Source organism: Corythoichthys intestinalis, chromosome 6 (assembly GCF_030265065.1).
Source record: "Corythoichthys intestinalis isolate RoL2023-P3 chromosome 6, ASM3026506v1, whole genome shotgun sequence".
In the NCBI taxonomy this organism is placed as follows: domain Eukaryota; kingdom Metazoa; phylum Chordata; class Actinopteri; order Syngnathiformes; family Syngnathidae; genus Corythoichthys; species Corythoichthys intestinalis.
Window position 1 is genome coordinate 50,705,318 of NC_080400.1, and position 26,498 is coordinate 50,731,815.

General features: G+C 37.2%; 1 protein-coding gene across 2 annotated transcripts in view; it reads right to left on the bottom strand.

Moving 5' to 3' along the window:
* LOC130917493 (cGMP-dependent 3',5'-cyclic phosphodiesterase) overlaps positions 1–26,498 on the bottom strand; it is a 384,643-nt gene that overhangs the window by 44,853 nt on the left and 313,292 nt on the right. For both annotated transcript variants that reach the window (XM_057838955.1, XM_057838956.1), the window contains exons 5-13: positions 19,382–19,491; positions 14,194–14,249; positions 11,233–11,292; positions 10,883–11,039; positions 10,338–10,390; positions 3,563–3,637; positions 3,429–3,470; positions 1,162–1,230; positions 938–1,068 (exon numbers count right to left, since the gene is read on the bottom strand). In XM_057838955.1, coding sequence (XP_057694938.1) covers positions 938–1,068; positions 1,162–1,230; positions 3,429–3,470; positions 3,563–3,637; positions 10,338–10,390; positions 10,883–11,039; positions 11,233–11,292; positions 14,194–14,249; positions 19,382–19,491 — 753 coding nt within the window. The remainder of the gene's footprint in view (positions 1–937; positions 1,069–1,161; positions 1,231–3,428; positions 3,471–3,562; positions 3,638–10,337; positions 10,391–10,882; positions 11,040–11,232; positions 11,293–14,193; positions 14,250–19,381; positions 19,492–26,498) is intronic.

Sequence of the window (26,498 nt, forward strand, 5' to 3'; positions counted from 1 at the left end):
AGGGCTGCCAAAAATAACACTTATTTGATTCACTTAGAATGTCATGATTCTAAGACTAATTCAGTATTTTGAAATTTCTTTAAAAAAAAAAAAAAAAAATGATGGATGCAAGTCAACACACATCTCCAGAAAACAGGTGATAGACATTAGAGTGCTTATAACATATTGATTTAGGTTTTCTTTTTTTACAATTTCTTCATTTTGCAGGCTTTTAAGGGTTTAGAGGGAGTTTAATAGAAGTAACAGTATAAAGAAACAAAGACTGGCATCTTTGCCATCCATGTCTGGCTGAAAAATTCTGAAAATGTTCAAAGTGGGTAATATTCAATGAAAATTTCAGTGAAACACTTGAATTTATAGGAATTAAAGCACAAGATTCACAGTAACAAGTTGATTCAATTTCTGTGCTATTAACAAATCTCGAGTCAGACCACATTTTGAAAATGTTATATTAGTGTGGTTGCATTTCTGCTCCTTTAAATTGAAACATTCACATTCAGTGATAATAACTAATCAGTGATCATACGGTATATGACCAACAACTATACATTATTATTTTAGCACTTTTCCTTATTTGGGTCGAAGAAAAGAGCCAGGGAACACTCTGATCTCGTTGCCAGTCAAATGTAGGGCACATAAACAACTATTTACTGCATGCTCACACTGACAGAGTATTCAGTTAACTTAAAGCAGAGATAGAATATGAGATTCCAACCCACTACCTCTTGACTCTTAGGTAGTGTTTCCAAAAATTGTTCTGCCTTTTCCTATTTCTGCAACTCCCAACTTTTTCCAAATTTACCCATTTAAATTTGCCATGGAAAAATTCTGCGAACGATCAAGAAAACCCATCATGTCAACCTCTATCAAATTAACCTTGGAAAATTGGATGAGAACGCATTAAGGTATTTATCCGTAATTGAACATTTCCACCAACCTCTGTCCACCCTGCTTGTTGAAGGCGCATGCGAGTGCCACCACTTGGCCCGTGGCCCTGCTCGCAACTGGGACACACAGCATGGAGAAAATCTCGCAGCCTAACATACTAGACAGCTGCCTGCGCTCCTCCTGAAAGGCAGAGAGATTTGATCAGTGTGCACACAGAATGAACGCATACTCTGTGAGCTGGACAGACAGATGGAAACAGATTATTTTGCTTACAGCGCTGATGTCTTGAAGAGTAATCGACTTTTTCTTCTCGACAACCTGACCGAAACGTCCGAACATCAACTGTGCACATAAGGGAAAATGGTGGTGTAAAAAGATAGCTCTTCACTTCAATGATTTGGCATTAAGGAAGAAGATGGGTTTTCAAAATTCCCCACAAAAGTATTGTATTAACTGTATAATTAACTTTTTTACGCCTAGTGTTGTTTTCGTCATAATGACGATAATGAAAATATTTTGTCAACGAACAATTTTTTTCATGACAATGATATCACGATGACGCGCCGAAAACCTGTCTTGAAACATAACGAGATGCCAGTTGTCGTCTAACGACACGAGAACGAGATAAAAATTCACCAAAGTTTCCGTCATAAATTCACAATGTGTGATATTTTCTTATTGTATGTGTACGTGTCACTCATGGGACGTGTTGCACATCCCCCCGACCCCCGTGCCGCACACACACGCTTACTAGCCTGTGCCCATTCCAGGCTCCTTTTGTGAAACATTTGTCAGGTGCTGCTTGGTAAGTTTTGCTTTCTTATCTTGGCTAGATATGCCATGTTGCTTTAGCCTCTAAAGGTCTGTGTTGCGTGATCATCACACACGTAACTAACTTGTACCGTTAGCATAGCGTTCGTGTTAACATTAGCAATCAGCGCGGTGACTTGGTGTCTTCTTAAACTCTTGGAAAACATTTTACATACAGTTCGTGGCGTCCAGGTGAGTTTAATTAATTATATGGGTCTTTGCCTCGCAAAGGCCTGGATGATAAAATTCTTCAACTTTATTCTTCTTATTCCGCAATTTATTCTCCTCCTTTTATTAGCGCGCTGCGCAGCTTGAATCGTTTGACTGTGCGACGCAGGGAATTTTTTGAACGGCCCCGAAAATGTTTCCGTTCGCCCGTAAAAGCTGATTTTTTTGAAAAAAAAAAAAAATAAACAAGTAAAACATTCAAAATGTATCTAGTCCTACAATTTTTGACCAAATCACATAAATTGGGCATTAAAAATTCCGGGACGGTGAAGGGCATACAAGTTATATACAGAATTTGGAAAAATTTCCAGTTGCCTGGAAATTTGCCCCCAAAATTTCCCATTCATTTTAAATGGGATGCGACGTCCAAATTTTCCATTAACTTTCAATGGAATTTACATTGCATTGATGCCATTGATGGCCATGTACGTCGAATCCACTGACGCCAACTTACTTGGATTCCATGGACGCATATCTAAGTCGATGCCATTGACGGCCATGGACGTCATAGTTTCTCATTCATTTCCAACGTCATTCACATTCCATCGATGTCATTGACGGCCATGTATTTGAGGGCTATGCACGTTAATACCATTGGCGGCCATGTATGTCGATTCTTTTGATGCCAATGTACTCGGATTCCATTGACGCATATGGAAGTCGATGCGATTCACGGCCATGGACGTCCAAATTTCCCATTCATATTCAATGGCAAAAAAATCAATGTCCTAAAATTAACAGGAAATGACCAAATATCAATCGGACATGTCCCCCAAATGTCCCAGATTCCACTGACGCATATGGAAGTTGATGCCATTGACGGCCATGGACGTCCAAATTACACATTCATTTATCAACAGTATCTGTCCCCCAAATGTCTCCAAATCAACAGAAAGTGACCTGATATTGTCCCCGAAATGTACCCAGATTAAATCTACCTGGGTGGGGCTAAGATCTGTATCTCTCCACGGCAAAGCCCCAAAGTAATTTCCCCAGAAATTGCAGTTTCTAGTTGCAAATAATGTGCTGTTTTCCTGCTGAGTGTGCATTATCATCATGAAAATGGTGATACCTGTAGACTCGACAGCTTTGTGCTCGTCTTTCATGTTCATTCGAAATTGTTGGAATCTTTTATTTATTCATAGACTAAACCTTTTGAAGTTTATAGACGAAAACATTTTGAGAATTCTCCACTAAAACTAGATGAAATGTGTCTGCGTGTTCGTTGACCAAAACTAGACAAAGACAAACACATTTTGAAATGACTAAAATATGACTAAGACTAATTAAGTATTTTTTGGCCAAAAGACTTCCAGAAGGCTTCCAAAAACAACACTGCTATACACTAATAGAAAAAAACTAAATTACCTGATTTTCAGAATGCGACATATTTCCTCTTTAGGCACTCATATGCAACTTTCAGGGAATTTCAATTCTTGAATATTTTCTGTATTCACAAGATTTCAAACATTACTCATGGAAAACATGATTCCTGGCCTCACCGGAAAACTGATCTCCTCCTCCAGAACTTTGTCTCCAACTACCTAAAGGTCAAAGAAATACAGTGTCACAAGATCTGAAAGATATGTATAATAAATAATAAATGTTGCACATTACTTACAGTATCTGAACGTACCTGGCAGAAAAGCTGGTGGTTGTCCTCAGAGACTAACAGCAGGCAACAACACTGTGACCGAGTCTGCTGCTGCAGCTGTGTGGACACAAACACACATAGAACATATTGATATGGCCTCAAATTGCATTCGTTTGACATACCGACTGTAAAACATCAAATGTATAATAGAACTCGATAAACCACATAATGATCATTTTATGGGCTGTAGAATGTGACACAAAATTTTGCTCCTATTTATCAATTTATATGAGATTACATGCATTCACAATATAATCATATCCAAAAACAATATGGGCTGTATATTACCAAACTAATAGATAATACTCAATTTGGATTGACACAGTCAAATAGTATGTTTATTGTTCTGGTTGCAGTGGGATGGAAGCACACTAATCTTAGCAGAGGTTTTAATATTTAATAAAAGACCTTAAATTCCATTATATGACACAAGTGCACATAATGAGCTTGCGGACTTTATTTTGGGTGCGCATGTTCATCAGTGCACATATGTGCATATTTATCCACCCACACATGACAGTATTATAATAGCAGTGCTTCTTCACACTCCTGTAATCCGTAATGCTGGCTGCAGGAAACGATTAAATGCCAGCGACAGACAACAACAGTGCGCAAACATGAACACAAGCACTCAACACATTGCTGCTTCCACATATAGGAAAGCCGTTCACCCCATTGCCCCAAATAACTTAATCCAATGAGAACCATACCGAGCCCAGCCCACCAAAAAGATGATTCTTTGGAAGCAACAATTTTCTGCTAACTCTTCTCCCGCTGCTTCTTGCCTTCTTACTTATTTTTACACACTGCTAATTTATAATGTCTTAATCAGATTATTTTTATTAAATTTAGTCAAATAATTTTCTGCAGCTTGTTTTGAGTGTTAAAGACTAGTGAACAGATTAATGCGTCAGATTATTCCATTTACTTTAAGTAAATATTACTATTTGTTCTAATTAAACCCATACATCTAAAAATTGGTCATTTTTCAACTAAATCAGGAAAAATTTGCTTTTGAATAATGTTTTGAATAATATTTTTGAATTTAGATTTTTTTTGGCAAAGAAGTGTCTTTAAAGATTATGTATGTTAATTTATTGCTTCAAGTAAGTCTGTTAAATTTATTTTCAGCAAGCTATTTTTCTTATCTCAAGATATCTGAGTAAAATTTACTTGAAGCACTCATACCTGTCAAACCGAGGCCGTTGGCAATTTTACAAATAGTGACATATGCCCTTACAAATTGATGACTAAACTTACAACGTTTTCTATAGCGTGCAATATGAAACAAAAATAAAACTCAATTTTTTAAATAAAATGATTTTTTTGGTAATATTGTCACAAATAATCTGGTGCAATCAAAGAACAATTATGATTAAGAGTGACTTTTGTTATAATTGTATGTAGCACTTTTGGCAATTTCTATTATGTCTTTTGATGGCTGCACTTCAGCTCGCAATTCAGTTTGACTCGAAGGTAGTTCGTTAGTGTGTCCAATTATAAATTAAAAAGGTCAATTGATAAAATTAACATACCGATACAATCTTTGAGTCAGGGAACATTTCTTTTGCTAATTCTGGGAAGTGATCAACAATATTTGCGGGCAAATTGTGTTTAGCAACAATTGGCAGAATAAAATCTCCGCTTTCGTTACTTTTCATTCTGCAGCCTGCATCTTTATGACCAGTGTTGTTAATCTTATTTTTAAAAAGTAATTAATTACTGTTACAAATTACCTCTACCAAAAAGTAATTAGTTATTAACTCAGTACCTGAATGTAAGAGAAATTGTTTACTTGGTAAAGTAACTGGTGTTACCTTTCATGTTTTTTTCCCCCCATTAAAAAAAAAAAAAAAAAAAAAAAGATTAAAGATAGTAACCTTTGCTTTGTTTGGAAGTCATTTAATGTTGTGAATCAACCGTTAAAGTTGTTAAAATTGTTCCCGTTTTTGCATTAGTTCCCTTCTGTCTACTTTCGACATGTGAAAGTTTTAAAACTGTTTCATCATTTAAAGATAGATTCAAGTCAAGATTTTGCCTATTTAGGAAAATTTTAGATAAAAAGTTACTTAGGTTCGCTAGGAAGATTCACTACAACAGAGTCTCTCTGAGAAGTCTACTACTTTAAGATGGCGGTTGTTTACTAACGCTCCCGAGTCTGTCATTTTGCATCTAGTTCTATGTGCATATGATATCTAGTGTAGCATCAAGTGGGTGTAGATTGTAGGCTGTCGGCTACAGTCAGGAAATATTGGAGCCACCTAGCCTAGCATCGCATTTGCAACAGCGTCACAACACTCTTCCCACTTCCAGCTGTTCTTACTCCGTGTCTCTGACTTTTCTCGCGTCGTTCAACCAATGTAGTAACGCATAGTAACACAAATTGTCTCGGTGCCGAAACGGAGACAAAATCCGAACGGAGAAAAAAAAAAAACGTAATGCACAAAAAACGTACAGATTTTTAACGTACGGCGTACGCATTTAAAAATCAGTGCTCACTTGTACAAATTATGCCGAAACCGTACAAATTGACCGGTATGAGCACTGGCAGATAATTTCACTTATTTCTAGTAGATTTACACTGAAAACAAGATAATTTCATTTTAAGAAGGTGTGTTTTTGCAGTGCACCCCAATTCCAATGAAGTTAGGAAATTGTGCAAAAACAGAATACAAAGATTTGCAAATTCTTTCTAACCTATAAATTATAATTTGATTACACTACAAAGACTAGCTAGTCAATTTTCAAGATGTTTTATTCCTGTGAAAATATTCTCTCATTTTGAATTTGATGCCTGCAACTCGAAAAAATAAACCCCATGCAACTGGGGCAAAAAAAAAAAAAAAGACTGCCGATGCTAAAAAAAGCGTAACTGTTGGAAACATTCTACAAGTGTTTGGAACTAGGTGAGTTTCATGAGTATGTATAGAAGAGCTCAATTGTTCAAAAGCATGGATGGTGCGTTTATCACCATTTTGTAAGCAATTGTGTTAGCAAAACAAATTAACCGCCACCCCATTTTTTTCAGTATATACAATTGCAAGGAATTTAGGGATTTCATTATCTATGTTTCTTAACATTCATAATCATCAAAATATTTTTAAAAAATGATGAACTCTCTTTTGCTGTTGGAGTGCTTGTTGGCCAGGGGAAGAACAAGCTTATAAAAATTTAAGCGGTTGGTTGCCGAGCAGCCTCATAATCAATAGAAATATATCGATTTGACATGATTAGGGATGGGAATTGATAGGATTTTTACGATTCCGATTCCATTATCGATATTGCTTAACGGTTCGATTCTTTATCGATTCTCTTATCGATTCTAATTTGGGAAAAAGAACAACAAACGTTTTGATTGGCATCGAGTTTGTTTAATCAGAACTCACAACCTTACAAACTCACAACGAGATCAAAAGAGGCCCAAAGCCTCAATGTTAACTGTGGCAATAAGTGGCAAATACACAAGAATGTGTAACATTTTACTGAAACATTTATCTAATAGAAATAAAAAATATTGGTATATATTGGCAGATAGGTTATTGTTCTGCGTTTGGCAATATGTGTTAAAGCAGGCGTCCCCAAACTTTTTCCTGTGAGGGCCACATAACTTTTCCCTTCTCTGATGAGGGGCCGGGGTCAGTTTGTAACAAAAAAAGTGTGACGATTGCAGAAGTGCATAAATGTAAAAAATTATTGTTTTTCAGAAAGCCACAATCAAATAACCCTTTCTGGATTCTTCACGGAATGAAAGTAAATAAAATAAAAATAATAATATAATAATAATAATTAATATTAAAAACACTATTAATTAAATAGATAATAACCAAATAACCCTCTCTGAATTCTTCAAGGAAAAAGGCCAGGAAATAAATAACACGATTGAGAAAAAAAAATTCAAAATGGCCGGACCAAATGTGGAGGCGGGCCGTATTTGGGCCGCGGGCCGCAGTTTGGGCATCCGAAGAAATGCCGCATCCAAGCGAGTGAGCGTGCGAAGTGAGAGAGGGAAACACTTCTACGAGCCTACGTTCTTTGTTAATGTTAATATCTACAGAGGCAACGCCTGTATGTATAATCTTTTGTGTTGTTGTTGTTGTGTTTCCACTCGCGATCGGACACTTAAATCCAGTTGTGTAGTGGGTTGAACGATGTGCTAATGCTAGCGAACGAATGCTAACCATACTGTTATTAGCAGCTAATCATCGCTGATTTACGTTGATGCAAACCTGTTTGTTATTGGGGACGAAATTGATTTGTTTCATTTCTATTTTTAGTTTCACTCTTCAGGTGATGGTTGAATAAAGTCAGCAAATTATACCAACGTCTTCTGTATCGTCATTTCGGAGTTTAGCTAGCTGTATAGCTGTCTCGATGAGGACAGTGCAGTCTATTCCCTCCCGATGCAGTTATCTCCACCTTGCAATGACTGCAAGTCGCTTTGTTGTAATTTTTCCTCATGACGTGAAGACACACTTTCGAGCGTTTGAACCTACGTGCTGTCATTGTTATGTTTATGGCTGCAATACTCGTGCTTACCCGTCGTAACCTTTCATTTTCACTCTCTTTCCTGGTGAAGTGTAGTCCAACTTTGGAGCGAGTGGTTCTTGGCGCCATGCTAGTTTGATGCGTCTGGACAACAAGACACGTCACGACGCAATACGCGTCTTTAGGAATCGTTAAAGGGATCGTTAAGGCTTTTTCATTGTGATGTCGAGGCCTCGAAACACTCGGAACCGGTTCCGAATTGGAATCGGATTTCGATTCCCATCCCTAGACATGATTAATTCTTCCCATCCCTACTACTAGGTTTAGCATTTGCCACTTAAAACATTTGCTCAATGTGCACACAAATTTGTCATGAGACAGATGAACTGCTGTCATATACAGACTTTGCACAGTGCATAAAAAACACACCTCCTTAAAACTAGCAGTTTCTGCTCTTGCACCCCTCTTTAAAATAAACTGCTGTATTTTAAGCCAAAAGAACTGTTGTGTTTGATAGAACAATATGTCTATATGCTGCCATAGCAGATTCATGGCGCATTAAGCACCCAAACTATTTTTAATTTGTCCGTTTACCTTGTAGACCCCCGTTTGCAGACACACCGCTTTTGTTTCATCCCAGCCATAAAAAGAAGGTAAGTAATTATATTTATTATTCGAAATGTCTATCATTTTTAGCCTAGAATCATTAATAGAAGTATAATATTTAGTTATTAAAAAAACGACTATAAAATTATTCACTCGTATATTTTGAACTTTTAAACCAATTACGTCACAATGAAAAAAATAGGGTCCGTAAATGGGTCACGAATATCTACCTCATACCTATCACTTAATTGTGTTTTTTTTTTGTTACTGTCACTTTTCCCCGATATTTTAGATGATAAATAATCAATCTATACAAATAAAAATTGAAAAACGTTTAAAAGGGTTAATATTTGAAATAGAAAGTCTCGACCACTCCTTGATGTCTGCGATTTCTGCATCACCACCCTTATTATATTACCGTGTTTCATCCATAAAATCCCCCAAAAGTCCGGCTGTGGCCATTCACAGCTTTGTCTTGACACGCGGTGAGACATGCTACACGGAGTTTTTGGATCGAAACAAGGTAAGTACGCGATAACATCTCGTTAAAATCATGGTGTCTTTAATCATGCTCTCTCATTCTCTCACCTCGAGTTAGTTTTTAGGGGTTTAAAAATGTTTTTTTTTTTTTTTTTTTTTTTTAAATGCCCTCCTGCTACAATTTTTTCTTCCACCAGAAAATTGAGATTTTAAGCTTTCCAATGATGTACTATACATGCATATCGGACAATTTTGAAATTGGGCCAAATTTGGGTCTCAGAGCGGAACTTCAAATCCCCGGAGTGTTTTCCCACATATATATTTATACACACACATAGAATCACATTGTAAAATATGTTGGGTGTTTTGGCTTTCTCAGTCAAATAGGTTCCCGACCCCTGACAAACTCATGACTATCTTTAGATTCTGCTTTTGAAAATTTCTTTTTCATATACTGATATATATATATTTTGTCATGAATGGAACACTCCACATCCATCTTGCAGCTAGGTCTCCCTAAATAAAAATTCCCATATTAACCTAATTTCTAAACAGTATACTGGTTGATGTCAAAACTGATGGAGAAAAAAACTAAGATTCATAAGTTTGTAGTTTTATGCATTTACCATGAAAGTATTAGTAAGTTTATTTAGTTATTTAGTTAAACATTTAAAAATTAGAGGAAAACCTTGCATGTTGATTTACAGTGTGCGCCCATAAAAGTTTGGGGCCACTGTGCTCCTAGTAAAAAAAAAATTAGTCTGGAGCCCAGGTATAGACTACCTTTTACAATCCGATCCAAAGTACAATAGTGCAATACGATCCGGGTACATCAGATTGGCTAAGCTGTTTTAACAAGACATTTTTAATCACATCGGCCTTTTAATCGCATATAAATAGGATTTTTGGATCCATGTAAACGCACCCAGTGACTTTCCCCAAGGAGCCTGTTTAGAACTTCCCCTTTAAAGTCCATGTTTCTTGCTTATCTAAATTATTGCCAGCCTTCGTCCCATCAATAAATCACACTTCTCCCTGTTTCCCTTTGTTTTACAGATTGTCACTCTTGGGTCGGAAGTGTTATTATTACAGCTTGTGGCTGGAAGCAGTCACTTGCGAGGTTAGCATGTTTGGCCTGTATAGCATGTATGCATGTGGAATCGTACGACAGATCTCAAGCACTTACATAATTGATGACTTTGAGCTGGAGAGAGGCTGCATCAAGGTCATAAAGCTCACCTAAAAGAAAGGGCATAGAGGATGAGTGATGACTGGAGAACAAAATGGAGTGAGGGCAAAAAAAGAAATTCTGCAGCTGGAATGCAGAACATGTACGCAATTGGACAGAAACCAATCCCCAGAGGGATGCTTTGTGACAGAGAGGTCAGGGAGCGGTGAACACGAACCAGCAAACAGATACTGGAATAATGAAGACAAGACAAGTGGAGACTGCAAGGAAGGAGCAACTCAAGGTTTGACAGACAGCAAGACAAAACGCAGGGACAGGCAAAGGATAGGAAGGACACCTCAAGGCTACTCTCATTTGTCAACAATTAGAGACGAGTAAATAAAGCTGATGTATGTTCGTGCGTCCAGGAGCTGCATTATCATGTGCAATTATGCATGAGATTATAAAGACTCCACCAATGAGTCTATATAAATTTCAACATCTCTCAATCAGCATGTCCCGCTCCATTATCATTAGCCACATCACTCGTGTCTCTAACTTACCACAAAGTTGGAGTATGTTGCGGTCCAACTCGCTGTAGTCCTGGTCTGAGACATTGAGGTGCAGCAGTGCATTGTGGGACTGAATGGGCGAGGGGCTAAGCGGGGGCCTCTGGTAGGATGCTTGAACGAGTTGGACGCGGACGCATGCCACCGAGGCCTGTGATGTCACGCACCAGAACAAAAACATAGCGATGAACACGAGTTACGGCAATAACAAAAGGTCAGTCGAGGATCGATGTGAGCCAAATTAACTTTGTGATGAGATGAAAAACTGCTTCATGGGTTTAAGTACACACAAGGTTAAGGCTTGTTTAAATGCAGAATGCGCAACATTATTAAGGGAAACCTACATGTTTTTCCAGCATACTAAGATGCACTTCATCTTGATCAGAAAGAGGACTACAGCCCACCTGCAACAGAAACACTTCATATAGGGAAAGAAAAACTTGCAGGCCTTTCTGCTTTCACAGCAGTTCCACCATTTCATATGAGAAAGGTAAATATATATTCAGTGCTGGCCAAAAGTATTGGCACCCCTGCAATTCTGTCAGATAAGGCTCAATTTCTCTCCGAAAATGATTGCAATTACAAATGCTCCGGTAGTAATATCTTCTTTTATTTTGCTTGAAATGAAAAAACATAGAAGAAAATTGAAAAAAAATTAAATCGTTATCATTTTACACAAAACTCCAAAAATGGGCCAAACAAAAGTATTGGCACCCTTTGAAAAATCATGTGATGCTTCTCTAATTTGTGTAATTAACGGCACCTGTTACTTACCTGTGGCACATAGCAGGTGGTGGCAATAACTAAATCACACTTGGAGCCAGTTAAAATGTATTAAAGTTGACTCAACCTCTGTCCTTATGTGTAACCACATTGAGCATGGAGAAAAGAAAGAAGACCAAAGAACTGTCTGAGGACTTGAGAAGCAAAATTGTGAGGAAGCATGGGCAATCTCAAGGCTACAAGTCCATCTGCAAAAACCTGAATGTTCCTGTGTCTACCATGCGCAGTGTCATCAATAAGTGTAAAGCCCATGGCACTGTAGCTAACCTCCCTAGATGTGGACGTAAAAGAAAAATTGTCGAGAGATTTCAACGAAAAATTGTGCAGATGGTGGCTAAAGAACCTCAACTAACATCCAAACAAGTTCAAGCTGTCCTGCAGTCCGAGGCTACAGCAGTATCAACCCATACTATCCGTCGGCGTCTAAATAAAAGGGGACTCTATGGTAGGATATCCAGGAAGACCCCACTTCTGACCCAGAGACATAAAAAAGCCAGGCTGGAGTTTGCCAAAACTTCCCTGAAAAAGCCAAAAACGTTTTGGAAGAATCCTCTCTGGTCAGATGAGACAAAAGTAGAGCTTTTTCGGAAAAGGTATCAACATAGAGTTTACAAGAAAAAAAACGAAGCCTTCAAAGAAAAGAACACGGTCCCCACAGTCAAACATGGCGGCGGTTATCTGATGTTTTGTGGTTGCTTTGCAGCCTCGGGCACTGGACTGCTTGACCATGTGCACGGCATTATAAAGTCTGAAGACTACCAACAAATTTTGCAGAATAATGTAGGGCCCAGTGTGAGAAAGCTGGGTCTCCCTCAGAGGTCAGGGGTCTTCAAGCAGAACAATGACCCAAAACACACTTCAAAAAGCACTAAAAAGGGTTTAAGAGAAAGTACTAGAGACCTCTAAGGTGGCCACCAATGAGTCCAGACCTGAATCCCATAGAACACCTGTGGAGAGATCTGAAATGGCAGTTTGAAGAAGGCCCCCTTCATATCTCGGAGACCTGGAGCAGCTGACCAAAGAAGAACGGTCTAAAATTCCAGCAGAACGTTGTAAGAAACTCAATGATGGATACCGGAAGCGGTTGCTCGCAGTTATTTTGTCTAAATCAACCAAGTATTAAGCTGAGGGTGCCGATACTTTTGTTCGGCCCATTCTTGGAGTTTTGTGTAAAATGATAATGATTTAATTTTTTTCCCATTCTCTTTTGTGTTTTTTCATTGCAAGCAGAATAAATAAAGATATTACTACCAAAGCATTGGTAGTTGCTATAAGCGGATTTCATGGGGGGCCAGGCCCCCCTGGTGTACGAAAAGTGTCATTGCATGTCATTGACTCTCCTGCATATATAAAAGTTGAAAAGCAATAAAACTGCAACAAAAATGAATAAAATGAACAAAAATATATATTTTTATAATGGGTAAAAAATATTTTTCGAGCACCTTAGATGGTCATTTGCTTTGCATATGATTAAAAAAAAAATTTTTTTTTTTTGAAAAAAATATTTTAAAAAATGATTTTTTTCTTTGACCGAAATGTTTTTTTATTTATTTTTTTTATTTTTTTGATTGAAGCAATTTTTTGAGGGGGATTGAATGATTTAGACACAAATGTCCTAATCATAATATGGCCCAAACACAAAAAGGATTGCTTCAATCAAAGAAAACTTTTTCAATGAAAAATTAAGTGTTCAAATGCAAATTTTTCAATCTCAAATATTTTTTTGCATTCATAAACTTTTTTTATGATTGAAATTTTAATTTTTTTGATTGAAGTGATTTTCTTTTTAAAAATCTATATTTTTTTGAAGCAACTTATTTTTGACTGAATCATAATACGGTAACAAAAATGTCCTAGTCAAAATGTGGCCCAAAAACAAATCAACATTACTTCAATCAAAAACGTTGCTTCAATCAAAAAAACTTGACCTCAATCAATTAAAAAAAAAAAAAGCTTTCACATGCATTTTATTTTAATATAGTTTTTTGAGTTTTAAAATTATTTTTGCATTCAAACACATTGAGTTTCAAATTTATTTTTGCATTCAAACCCATTTTTTTAAAAATTGAAGCAACATTTTTTTTGGTTGAAAAATAAAGACACAAATCTACCTCCGTATGGCTCCGCCCAGGGGATACAATTTTTGACTGTGGTGACTGCATTGGCACGACACCGACGGGCATACCATATTCAATGGATGACAATCTTGGCGAAAAGTATTGCCTAAACAGCCTGATGTAGAATTCCCCTCAAGAATGATGGAGAAAAAAAAAACGCTCATTGTCAACTTATTATTAAATATTCTTGTAAGTTAATTTTATTGCTGACACTACGTTTCGGGGTCATCAACATGTTGTGCCCCCACTGCCCCAAAAGTCAAACTCCGCCCATGGTAATTGCAATCATTTTCTGGGAGAAATTGAGCATTATCTGACAGAATTGCTGGGGTGCCAATACTTTTGGCCAGCACTGTAGTAGTTTTTATTGACTATGTGGGTTTGCGACGTCAAGCAAGGACTAACCAGTAAGACAGCAATGGCTTTGGTCCGCTCCTGGTCCAAGATAGGAATAACAACAGCTGAAAGAAAAGAAGAAACGATAAAAGGAAGCATTGAAAGAAGGCAGGCGAAACAGAAGATTGCTTAAGGCATTCATTTATATTCACTTCTTTAAGCACCCTTTCATTTCCCCTCTTTGTCCTTGCTTTACTCTTAATCTTCTTTTTCAAATCCAATTTGTTTTCCTTGTTGCTATTCTTAATAGAAATGCATGAATCGAACATGAATTCAACAAGGACACAACACGCGCCCTTGCAAAATACTTGTTATTTTCATCATTGCAAAAATGCATCAGGACATTTTTAAAAGAAAAACATTGATGAAAGTTCAATTTACACGACATGCGAATGCCTGCCTCCATCCATTTTCGGTACCACTTATCCTCCCAGGTAAACGAGTGTTTCTCAATCAATTTTGTTTGATTTAATATTTCAGCATATACATGTAGAAATATACAGTGGTATGAAAAAAGTAAACCTTTAGGAATTTCTCACATTTCTGCATAAAATCACTATCAAATGTGAGCTGATCTTTGTCAAAATAACACTGATGAAAAAACATTGTCTGTTTTAACTAAAACCACCCAAACATTGACAGGTTTTCATATTTTAATGAGGATAGTATGCAAACAATGACAGAAGGGGGGGAAAAAGAAGTAAGTGAACCATCACATTTAATATTTGAGATGGTTTTTTATCCTTTCCCAGCTTTATACCAATCAACAATCCTTAATCGCAGGTCTTCAGACAGCTCTTTTGACTGAGCCAGGATGCACATCAGACAATGCTTCTCATCAAGACATTTCTTACCAGGGGTTTGTTTTACAGTGGGCAGGGCAGCTTTAAACCACTGATCAGCGGTCGGGCACACATCTGACTTAAAATGTTTGCTAAAAATAGGTTTCAATTGCTCTTTAAGTCCGGTTCATTTACTTATTTTCCCCCCTTTTGTCATTGTTTGCATGCTATCCTCAATAAAATATGAAAACCTATGAATGTTTGGGTGGTTTTAATTAAAGCTGACACTGAATTTTCATTGGTGTGATTTTGACAAACGTCAGATCACATTTGATGGTGATTTTATGCAGAAATGTGTCAAATTCCAAAAGGTTTATATACTTTTTCACACCACTCTACTTCAAGTGTGCTTTAGATTGCAGTTTTTTTTTTTTTTATTGTATCCTAAGACAATAAGAGGGTACATGTCTTCGACTTGCCTTTTTTCTTTTTGCCTTTTGTCCACAATCCAGACATTTGTTTTCTCCTATTTTGTACTTTAAGGAGTCCAGCATGCACAGGAGGACACATATCCTCAACAAATTAAACATACACTGTCTATGTACAGTGTTTGGTTAATAAAGCACAATCACTGATGAGTATTTTTGATGTGTTTTAGTGAATAGTCTTTGAACCACTTCAGGGAAAGCGGTCACGATAGCTCACATCTCAATCAATCAAAGTTATCGTTAGTTTAACTAATATATTGCCAGCCCAGGTCACTGAGTATGTGTTGAGGGAAATAAACGTCCAATCCATTTTAACAGGGAGGGGCTGGAAGCGATTGACTTTATATAGGCCAGTCTGAGGTTAACCAGCCCCCCATTTTGATTAAAAATGTCTAAAAATTGTGTCAATCGTTTGTGCTGTTTTGTGCTGTAAAAATTATAGTTTGTTCTGCTATCGTTTTATAGATATTGAAATTTTAATTTCGAGTGATGACCTTACAGCTTTTCTGTATCTAACTCCCGCAGCTGATGGAGCGTACCAACTCTTTCAATAACAGAGGGGTGTTCCAACAACTAGCGGTAAAGTAGCACAAACAATTGGCATCATTTTTGTATAAACTTGAGTCAACTTTACTGAGGTCCATGAAACCTATTTAAAATCATGTCTTTATTTGTCTTCTAAATTTTTTCTCAATTCATGACAGGTGACGTTTTATTTTTAATTTGTCTTTAAATTTTACTTTTATTTATTTATTTTTAAGCTTTAATTTTTAAAAATTATTTTATTCATTCTATTTTACTTATAATAATAGATTCATTATAATAAATCATTTGGCTTTCTTAAGAGTGCCTTTCTCTAAATTCTTTTAAAAGGATTACTGATTAAATAAATGATTTCCCAGCCCCCAAAATCAATGCTTCAAGGAAAACACAGACAAGAATGAAAAAGCAGTTTCTGCTCTTGCTTCTTTGAAATAAACTGCTGTATTTTAAGCCAGAAGAACTGTTGTGTTTGATAGAACAATATGTCTATATGCTGCCATAGCAGATTCATGGCGCATAATGCCCCGAACTATCTTTAATTTGTCCGTTTTACCCTGGAAACCTCCGTTTACAGACGTTGCGCAACCGCTTTTGTTTCAACCTAGCCTTAAAAAGAAGGTCAGTAATTATATTTATTAAACAAAATGTCTGTCATTTTTAGCTTAGGATCATTAATTGATGTCTAATATTTCGTTTAAAAAAAAAAACGACTGTAAAATTATAAAAAAATATTTAAACTTAAAAGAAAAACGTCACAATGTAAAAAATGGCGACTATAAAAAGTCACGGATATCTACCTCATAACTATCACTTCATTGTATTTTTTTGTTACTGTCGCATTTTCCCTGATATGTTAGACGATAAATAATCGATCAAAATAAAGAAAAATTGAAAAAAAAGGTTTAAAAGGGTAAATATATGAAAAAGAACATCTCGACCACTCCCTGATGTGTGCAATTTCTGCATAGCGACCCTTGTTATTTTACCATGTTTCACCCATAAAATCCCCCCAAAATACGGCTGTGGCTGTCTTAACACTCGATGATACATGGTACATGGAGTTTTTGGATCGAAACAAGGTAAGTACGCGATAATATAATTAAAATCATGGCGTCTTTATTTCTGCTCTCTCGTGCTCTCACCTCCAGTTAGGGTTTTGCTGTTTAAAAAAAAAAAAATTTTTTTTAAATGCCCTCCTGTTCAAAATTTTTCTTCCCCTAGAAAATTGAGATTTTAAGCTTTCCATTGATGTATCACACATGCATATCGGACAATTTCGAAATTTGGCCAAATTGGGGGTCTCAGAGCGGAACTACAAGTCACCTGAGTGTTTTCCGTTATAGATATATAGTGGGGCAAATAAGTACTTAGTCAACTACCAATTGTGCAAGTTCTCCTACTTGAAAAGATTAGAAAGGCCTGTAATTGTCAACATGGGTAAACCTCAACCATGAGAGACAGAATGTGGAAAAAAAAAACAGAAAATCACATAGTTTGATTTTTAAAGAATTTATTTTCAAATTAGAGTGGAAAATAAGTATTTTGTCACCTACAAAAAAAGCAAGATTTCTGGCTGTCAAAGAGGTCTAACTTCTTCTAACGAGGTCTAACAAGGCTCCACTCGTTACCTGTATTAATGGCACCTGTTTTAACTCATCGGTATAAAAGACACCTGTCCACGATCTCAGTCAGTCACACTCCAAACTCCACTATGGCCAAGACCAAAGAGCTGTTGAAGGACACCACAGACAAAATTGTAGACCTGCACCAGACTGGGAAGACTGAATCTGCAATAGGTAAAACGCTTGGTGTAAAGAAATAAACTGTTGGAGCAATAATCAGAAAATGGAAGACATACAAGACCACAGATAATCTCCCTCGATCTGGGGCCCCTTGCAAGATCTCACCCCCGTGGCGTCAAAATTATAACGAGAACTGTGAGCAAAAATCCCAGAACCACACGGGGGGACCTAGTAAATGACCTACAGAGAGCTGGGACCACAGTAACAAAGGCTACTATTAGTAACACAATGCGCCGCCAGGGACTCAAATCCTGCACTGCCAGACCTGTCCCCCTGGTGAAGAAAGCACACGTCCAGGCCCGTCTGCGGTTCGCTAGAGAGCATTTGGATGATCCAGAAGAGGACTGGGAGAAAGTGTTAGGTCAGATGAATCCAAAATAGAACTTTTTGGTAGAAACACAGGTTCTCGTGTTTGGAGGAGAAAGAATACTGAATTGCATCCGAAGAACACCACACCCACTGTGAAGCATTGGGGTGGGAGCATCATGCTTTGGGGCTGTTTTTCTGCAAAGGGACCAGGACGACTGATCTGTGTAAAGGAAAGAATGAATAGGGGCATGTATCGAGAGATTTTGAGTGAAAATCTCCTTCCATCAGCAAGGGCATTGAAGATGAGACGTGGCTGGGTCTTTCCGCATGACAATGATCTCAAACACACAGCCAGGGCAACAAAGAAGTGGCTTCGTAAGAAGCATTTCAAGGTCCTGGAGTGGCCTAGCCAGTCTCCAGATGTCAACCCCATAGAAAATCTGTGGAGGGAGTTGAAAGTCCGTGTTGCCCAATGACAGCCCCAAAACATCACTGCTCTAGAGGAGATCTGCATTGAGGAATGGGCCAAAATACCAGCAACAGTGTGTGAAAAGCTTGTGAAGAGTTACAGAAAACGTTTGGCCTCCGTTATTGCCAACAAAGGGTACATAACAAAGTATTGAGATTAACTTTTGGTATTGACCAAATACTTCCACCATGATTAGCAGATAAATTCTTTAAAAATCAAACAATGTGATTTTCTGTTTTTTTTCCCACATTCTGTCTCTCATGGTTGAGGTTTACCCATGTTGACAATTACAGGCCTCTCTAATATTTTCAAGTGGGAGAACTTGCACAATTAGTGGTTGACTAAATACTTATTTGCCCAACTGTATGCATGTATATATATGTATATTTATTATTAATTGCAAAATACATGTAGGCAACACTAATACTACAATTGGATGTCAAATGGGGGCCGCAACATATCGTCCCATAGACCGTATTTGTACCTTGAGCCGCAAGTTTGAGACCAATGTCTTACATAATTGTAATTAAAGAAAAAAAAAATCAGAAAAAAATTGTGCATGAAAGGGTTAAATTTCAGCGAGTTACTAAAAATTTGCTAATTTGAACAGGGATGAGGATATGAAGACTCAACAAATTATTCAAAAATCAATCACATTTACTGTAAAGGAATTCTGGTAAATAGCAAACACTTGGGGATACAATTATATTTAGCTTCTTTTTTAAATAATAAATCCTTAAATATGAAATTAATGTAATTTTTGCTTTATTAATTTGGCATACAGTACATTTTGCATCCACAAACCTCTTTGGTGTGCCTTTAGTGGTGCTGCAAGACAGATTTTGTATTTTTCAGGCAGTTCCAATGAGGGGAAGCCGGCACATTGACATCGGTTCAGCTGGTCAACAACACTCCTGGGGACGAGGAAACAACACGTTTGATTTAAGTTGGACAAATGCAGTTAACCCACAGGATAGCGTGAAAAACAGAAAGCCAAATATCAACAAAGGACAACTGGAGGAAATTGAAAGAACATGTGCCTGCATGAGAGGACGGGTCAAAGACAAAAACATCTGAGCAGACCTATTATGGATTGTGAAATACATCAATTTGATGGAATAATGTCTGTCTATCTGGAAGTGCACTGCCCTCCAAAAGTATTATAACACTGAAGCCAAATACTTCAATTTCCATTCCAAAGATTTGGGGTTGACATCGAAAGAGGAATATGAGACAAAGGATCAACTGTTCCCCGATTTACCAGTTTGATGTCTGTTTCGTGGTACACTTGTGGTTTCTTTCTTTTTTAGGACATTCCAAATGATTGTATTGGATATTGCCAGTGTTTAAGCAATAGCTTTGATTGATGGCCCGTCTTCTTTTCAATCCGTATACTGTACCCAGGGGCTGACAATTAGTGAAATTAGCCACTCTGGGCCAGTAGCATTTGATGTTCACTGGCCCCACTATCAAAACCAATGGCCCAGGTCAATGTGTCAGTTATTAATACCAATAATCCCGAAAAACAACAATTTTCTTGAATAACATAAATAACACTTTTTTTTTTTTTTTTTTTTAAGGTAGATTAAATGAAGAGTGCAGCAAAATGGTGCAAAAACATGAATCTAGTACAAATAATCCTCTTCCAAAACCATAATCACTCCAGCATAGCCAACATTTACTAGGTTCCAGGGGGAGGTGGGCCCAAGGAAGAGCCCCATGCCTGGGCGAAGCTTTCCTGTTCTCCCCTTACCGCCCTCTGGAAGTCTCCTCTAGCTCAGTTGTCGTGGCAACAATCCTTGAAGTCAGCGATGACGAAGGCAATTATGGCTAACGATTTTCAAGCTAGACCTTTGTTATGACAGTATTATCTTCTCCCTAGTTACGTGGATGAATGATCACGTTATGTTTTTACCATAGGTTTAATACTCGTTAACTCATAGACTTGATAATATATTGACGTGACACATTCCCTGCACATTCACTGCGTCACGCCTTCCCGAAAGAGGTCGTCCCACACTCCGCTTCATTTATTAGCAGTCGGTCACATGCAGTCATCTAACGCCGGATTTAGGTTGGAAAAGTATGAAAGCTGTACTGCATACAAACAGGAAGGATTGTCTCAGGAGTGATTTGTTCAAGGATTCAAGGTAATCATTATATTTATTGTACCATGCATGCATTTTGAAACGTTCTGAAAAGAATGAATGGGAGAAATTGGCTGTTACAGCATTGGCGTTATACTTTGCAATATTTACGTAAAATAACTGCCAATTGTCTGCTTTTTTGCTTTTAACCAAGAATCGAGACTGTTTTACGTCCATTTCAATAAATAATTCAGGGATTTAAGCATTTATTCACAAGAATTTTCAATGCAAAAAGCTGTTTGTTGTACTAAGGGGGCCGCCACAGTAACTTAAAGACTAGCAGCACATTCAACATATTTACATAAAATAAATGTTAACTGCCCGTTTTTTTTTCTTTTAACCAAGAATAGATATTGTTTTATGTCCATATCTATGAAGAATTCAGGGATTTAAGCATTTATTCATCAGAATTTTCAACGGAAAAAGCTCTTTGTCTGTGATATGGCGGCCGCTAATTTGCTTACTGACTAGCTACATAGTTCGCAATATTTACGTAAAATAAATGCTAACTGCACGTTTTTTGCTTTTAACCAAGAATCGAGACTGTTTTAAGTCCATTACTATAAAGAATACAGGGATTTAAGCATTTATTCACAATAATTTTCAACGGAAAAAGCTCTTTGTCTGTGATAGGGCGGGCGCTAATTTGCTTATTGACTAGCCTCATAGTTCGCGATATTTACGTAAAATAAATGCTAACTCCACGTTTTGTTTTTTTCTTGCTTTTAACCCAGAATGGAGACTGTTTAAAGTTCATATCTATAAAGAATTTGGGGATTTAAGCATTTATTCACAAGAATTTTTGATAGAAAAAGCTCTGTGTCTGTGTTTCCACTCGGTCAGCTTTGACGGAGATAGGCCCCCTATGAATCGGCCCCGCGCCCCGTGTCCTGTCAATTCATTATGAAGTCTATGCATGAACTTTTCTCTAACTTACTTGTCTGCATATGTAGGCATTGATCTGCACACCTCACAGAAAACCTAGTTTTTTTGTCTCATCATAGCCAAGCCAACTCCAGCGGTCTAGCCACTGGGGCTGAACCTTTCTCTCTCTTTTATTTTCATATTGGACTTCGCTTTCCCTCAACTCCTCATGATAACTTTCTCTTTCTTGAGTGGTCCTTTTTTCACGGTGCTCGGCCGGGTGCTGGGGGTTTCAGAAACATGTCGTCTTGTAGTATAACGTTAGGTGGACACTGAGATGCTGACAATCAATCAGCAGCAGTAATCAGGAGCTCAGAGTGAACGGGTTTTGCTTACTGTTTACGCCCCTCAGAGAGCAACAGCTGGCTGCATAGACATAATAAGGTTGTCTTTGATCGGTGTAGCTTAACGTCATTAAAACTCAGAAACACTGGGAATGAATGTGAAATATATATATATATTTTTTTAAGCAACGCATTATTTTTACTGGCCCCTCCGGGCCGGTGGTTGGAGCATTCTGGTGGCCCTGACGGTTTTCAAAGTACGTCCAGGCAACCAGGCCATTTAGAATGTCAAACCCAGCTGTATCTATTTTTTGTTTCAATGTTGACCACACTTTTAATGTGTGAATATGAATGTAGTCGTCGCAGGCCAAACTCAAATCTGTAACAGGAGCCTGCCTTAATCATTATTATGAATATGACAAATAAAAAGTGTCTTTTCACCCATGCATACTGGTAAATTCATAACAAAACAAAGCCTTTACATGCTCGAAGCATCTGAATTCTGCTTGGAGCATTGCAGTCAAATGTGAATGACTTTTAAGCGGCCATTCATTCATCTCACTAAGAAACAGTGTGTATGAGTCAAAAAGCATTATTGTCAGAGCTTACAATGGCGGCAAAGGGAATTGACCTTTATGTGTTGCCCATTTTCGAAATGGATTTACATCATAGCCACTGAGTAAATTCACACACGGGAGGGTAAAAAGCAAATACAGTAACTCCCATAGTGGGTCACGAGGATCACCACTATAATTTATTTTGCCACTGAAAATAGATGTAATTACACAGTAGAAAAGTACATTGTTTACCTCCAGAGTGTAGACACTGAAGTGTCACTTCAGTTCAGTGAAGGCTGTGACATGCACACAGCATTAGTGTAATTTAAATGTACAGTGTTGGTAAAGACACAATTTGTGATACAGCTATTGTAGGCACATTACACCATAAGATGAGTACAAATGTACCTAATGAGTATATGTGGGAGTGAGGACTTCATCATGTCCTAATTAACCACATCAGGGTTGCACTAATGACATTGAATCTCTCCTAAATGTACATTGTGAGCTTCATTAGGCATAAGTGCACAACCATCAGTGAAACACGTAAAGCACTTTAATGTGCATCAACATCTGAGTCACTTGTTACTAATCTGAAGTTTTAGAATGTTACAGTATGTGCAGATTGTTCTTATTTGGAGTAAAACAGATGTTAAAGTCCAGAGAAACATCTTTTTCTGCTTCAGAAACATTGTCAATATACTCAATACCTTTAGGAAGTCATGCTTAAATGGTCTTTATGAAAAGGTTTTGAAATGAGAGGTTGTGTTTGGATGTGTCAATTACATTGACTGGTTTATTAAACCAATGCAGTCCAAAACACATACTGTACACAAACCTTTATCATACAAAACATGTATTTTATGTGTGACCTTTTCCAATGGATTAAATTATCAATCAATTGATAATGCAAATATTTATGTTAAGTGAGTTTACGGTGAGAAAGCCTTTTTAAACTCTTCTCCCATGCTTTTTCATGCGATGTTATAAGTCGTTTTATATAATTTAGCTACAAAGATTTACACTTGTAGGCAGAGGTGGGTAGTCAAAAATTAGTAACAGTAGCGATACTTCAAAATAATATTGCTCAAGTAAAAGTCAAAGAAGTCATCCAAAAAATGTACACAAGTAGAAAAGTATCCAGTGAAAAAACTACTCAAGTAATGAGTAACATTATGAGTAACTTCTTATTTTTGTTTGATTTATTATTATTATTTTTTTAAACAATTGTATTTTTTCCCTCGGGAAAATTATATCTATATGAACTGTGGTTAGAATGATACTGTACAATAACCCATTACATAACCACATTAAGCCAAGGGGGAGGGGGGTCATTGAATTCCAGCGAAAGAAAAAATCAAAGACAGAAATGAAGCATTCTTCATCCAAACAGCATGAGTGCCCTCTAGTGGAGAAAATAGTTCGTAGTTTGAATAGTAAATAGTTCCTTCATAGTTCCTGTTATGATATTAAAAGGATCATATATGCGGTTTTCCGTGGTCAAACGGAGCCAGATTAAAAACTGGGAGAGGGGTTTAAATCCGTGCTTTCGAGTCATGTTGAGGGCAGCACTCCACGTCAAATACTTCATTTTTTATGGTGCTTTAAAGACGCCATGTGATTGAACAGGCTGGCGTGATCATAGAACGGCAAGCTTGCGTCAGATTGGTGTAATGGAGTCATGTGATTATTGTTGTGACATCTTGGTATTGCTGGCAAAAAAAAAAAAAAAAATCTAATAAGTACAATAAAGAAGAAAAATGTAACGACTCTTGTGTAGCCCAAAGTAGCGGAGTAAGAGTAGCGTTTATTCTTCACAAATCTACTCAAGTAAAAGTAAAAAGTATAGCTTAGTAAAACTGCTCTAAGAAGTATGTTTTTCACAAAAAGATACTCAAGTAAATGTAATGGACTACATGTCACGCGTTACTACCCACCTCTGCTTGTAAGGCAGCTAATATCAGACATTGAACCAGTGTTGTCATTGATGACGTTAATGAAAATATTTTGTCAACGAACACTTCTTTTCATGACTGTGATGAGTCTATTGCAAGCTAAAAACGTGTTTTGGGAGACTAAAACAGTTTTTAAGCCAGTTTTCGTTTTCGAGACGAGAACGAGACGAAAATGCGCAATAGTTTTTGCAACATGTTCACAATGTGTGACATTTTATGTGTAGTTAGCCTACATTGGTGCAGCGTCTGGTTGTGTCATTCCTGACGTGTTGCGGGCCCTCCAACCTTCCCGACTCACCAGTGTGTCTCCAGTCTCCTTGCACACATGATAAGATTTGTTTTCTTGGCCAGAGAGTTTGCAATGTTACTTTAGCCTTTGGTCTGTGGTGACTCTGCTGAGCTATAATCATACACTAAATGTAACTTGTCGAATTAGCATAGCATTCACGTTAGCACAGCATTCGCGTTAGCATTTGGCTAAAGCTAACGGCGACCTTCCTCTTAAACTCTCGGACACCTTTTTACATACAGTTCGTGGCATCCAGGTGGGTATAATTAACTGAAAATAATAACCTGTTTTCCTGCTGAGTGTGTGTAATCACCAAGTTTGTGATAGATGTGTAGATGCTATAATGTGTGCTTGTCTGTAAATGTTCATTCAAAATCATTGGAAACATTTATTTATTTATTTTTGGAATACTGTATATATATATTTTTAATTTTACAAACACATTTTGAGATGACTAAAATGTGACTTAGAGTAATAAGTATTGTTGTCCAAAAGACTAAGACGAAACTGAATAGGGCTACCAAAAACAAGACTGCATTTAACAAAATTCTAGAACAGATATGCTTTCCTATTTGACTGCCCAAAATGGCCGGTATAAAGTATTCAAGTAAATTAATATTGTGTGACCTTCAGATGCTAATTTGATATTAGAATTGATTGATGTGTTAGTCAATATCTTATGAAATTAGGCAGGAGCAGGCTAAAATGTCAAAAGTGGAAGGATTTCAGGTCGTGTGGACATAACGCAATGGCTGAGATTCAGCACCACATGAAACATTATATAGCCATCAGTAAATTTGCAGAAATGATACCCGGCTTGGTAAAAAAATTGTAAAGATTGCTATGACAACTGCTGTGTCCAGTGTGCCTGACAAGCGATAGTTCTTGTTAGAGACCAGATAAAAACAGCCTTGGCAAGCTGTTTGACTGTGGAGGTGACTAGATTAATGAGGACCGCAAGCTGTGAAAAAGGCTTTGCATGAGTTTAATCGTTTCCTTAAAATACTTAGACAATCTCAACTTTAACCGCAGAAAATTATTCAAGTACAGTTCAAGATATTCAAAACATTTTCTTGGAAAAAACTTTTTTTTCACGGATAATTTCTATGAGATAAAAAATTATATACACATATTCACACACATTTAACATCACATGAAAAAATATATTCATTGCAAGAGTTGGTCTGATGCTTTTCCTTTATGAAAGGAAAAAGGAAAGGAAAGAAACAATACAATAGTTTTAATTCAACCTATCAAGAAGAATTAATTAATTTATTTATTCTTTTACAGAGGTATTATACTGAATTGTATCATACTGAGAGTTCTTCCTAACATTTATGACTTGTTTGGATAATTCAAAAAACCTCGTTTGTAGATCCTTTGTGATTTAGTAGAGTTGTATGCAACTGTAAGTGGCAATCACACTCATAAACATACTGCATTATCAAATAATCTGGAGTGATTTTTGCAGAGGCGATTGCTCTAAGACTGCAAGGGAAGCTGAGCTTCCCCCAAAATGTCAAAAAATAAGTGATCACATTTATACTATTGCATGTACATGTCATTGACTAAATATGCGCTACAGCGCAACGTGCAACTTTTGTTCAGAACTAGCTTCTTATCACTGGTTACGATGTGGCTTGCTTTTCATGTATTCTTGCAGCTTCACAGTTGGGAAGCTGTGCTTCTCTAGAGTTGAGAATGCATTGTTCCACTACAGCGAAACGAGACGAGTCATTGGCTAAATGCTGGGTTTATCCCGCCC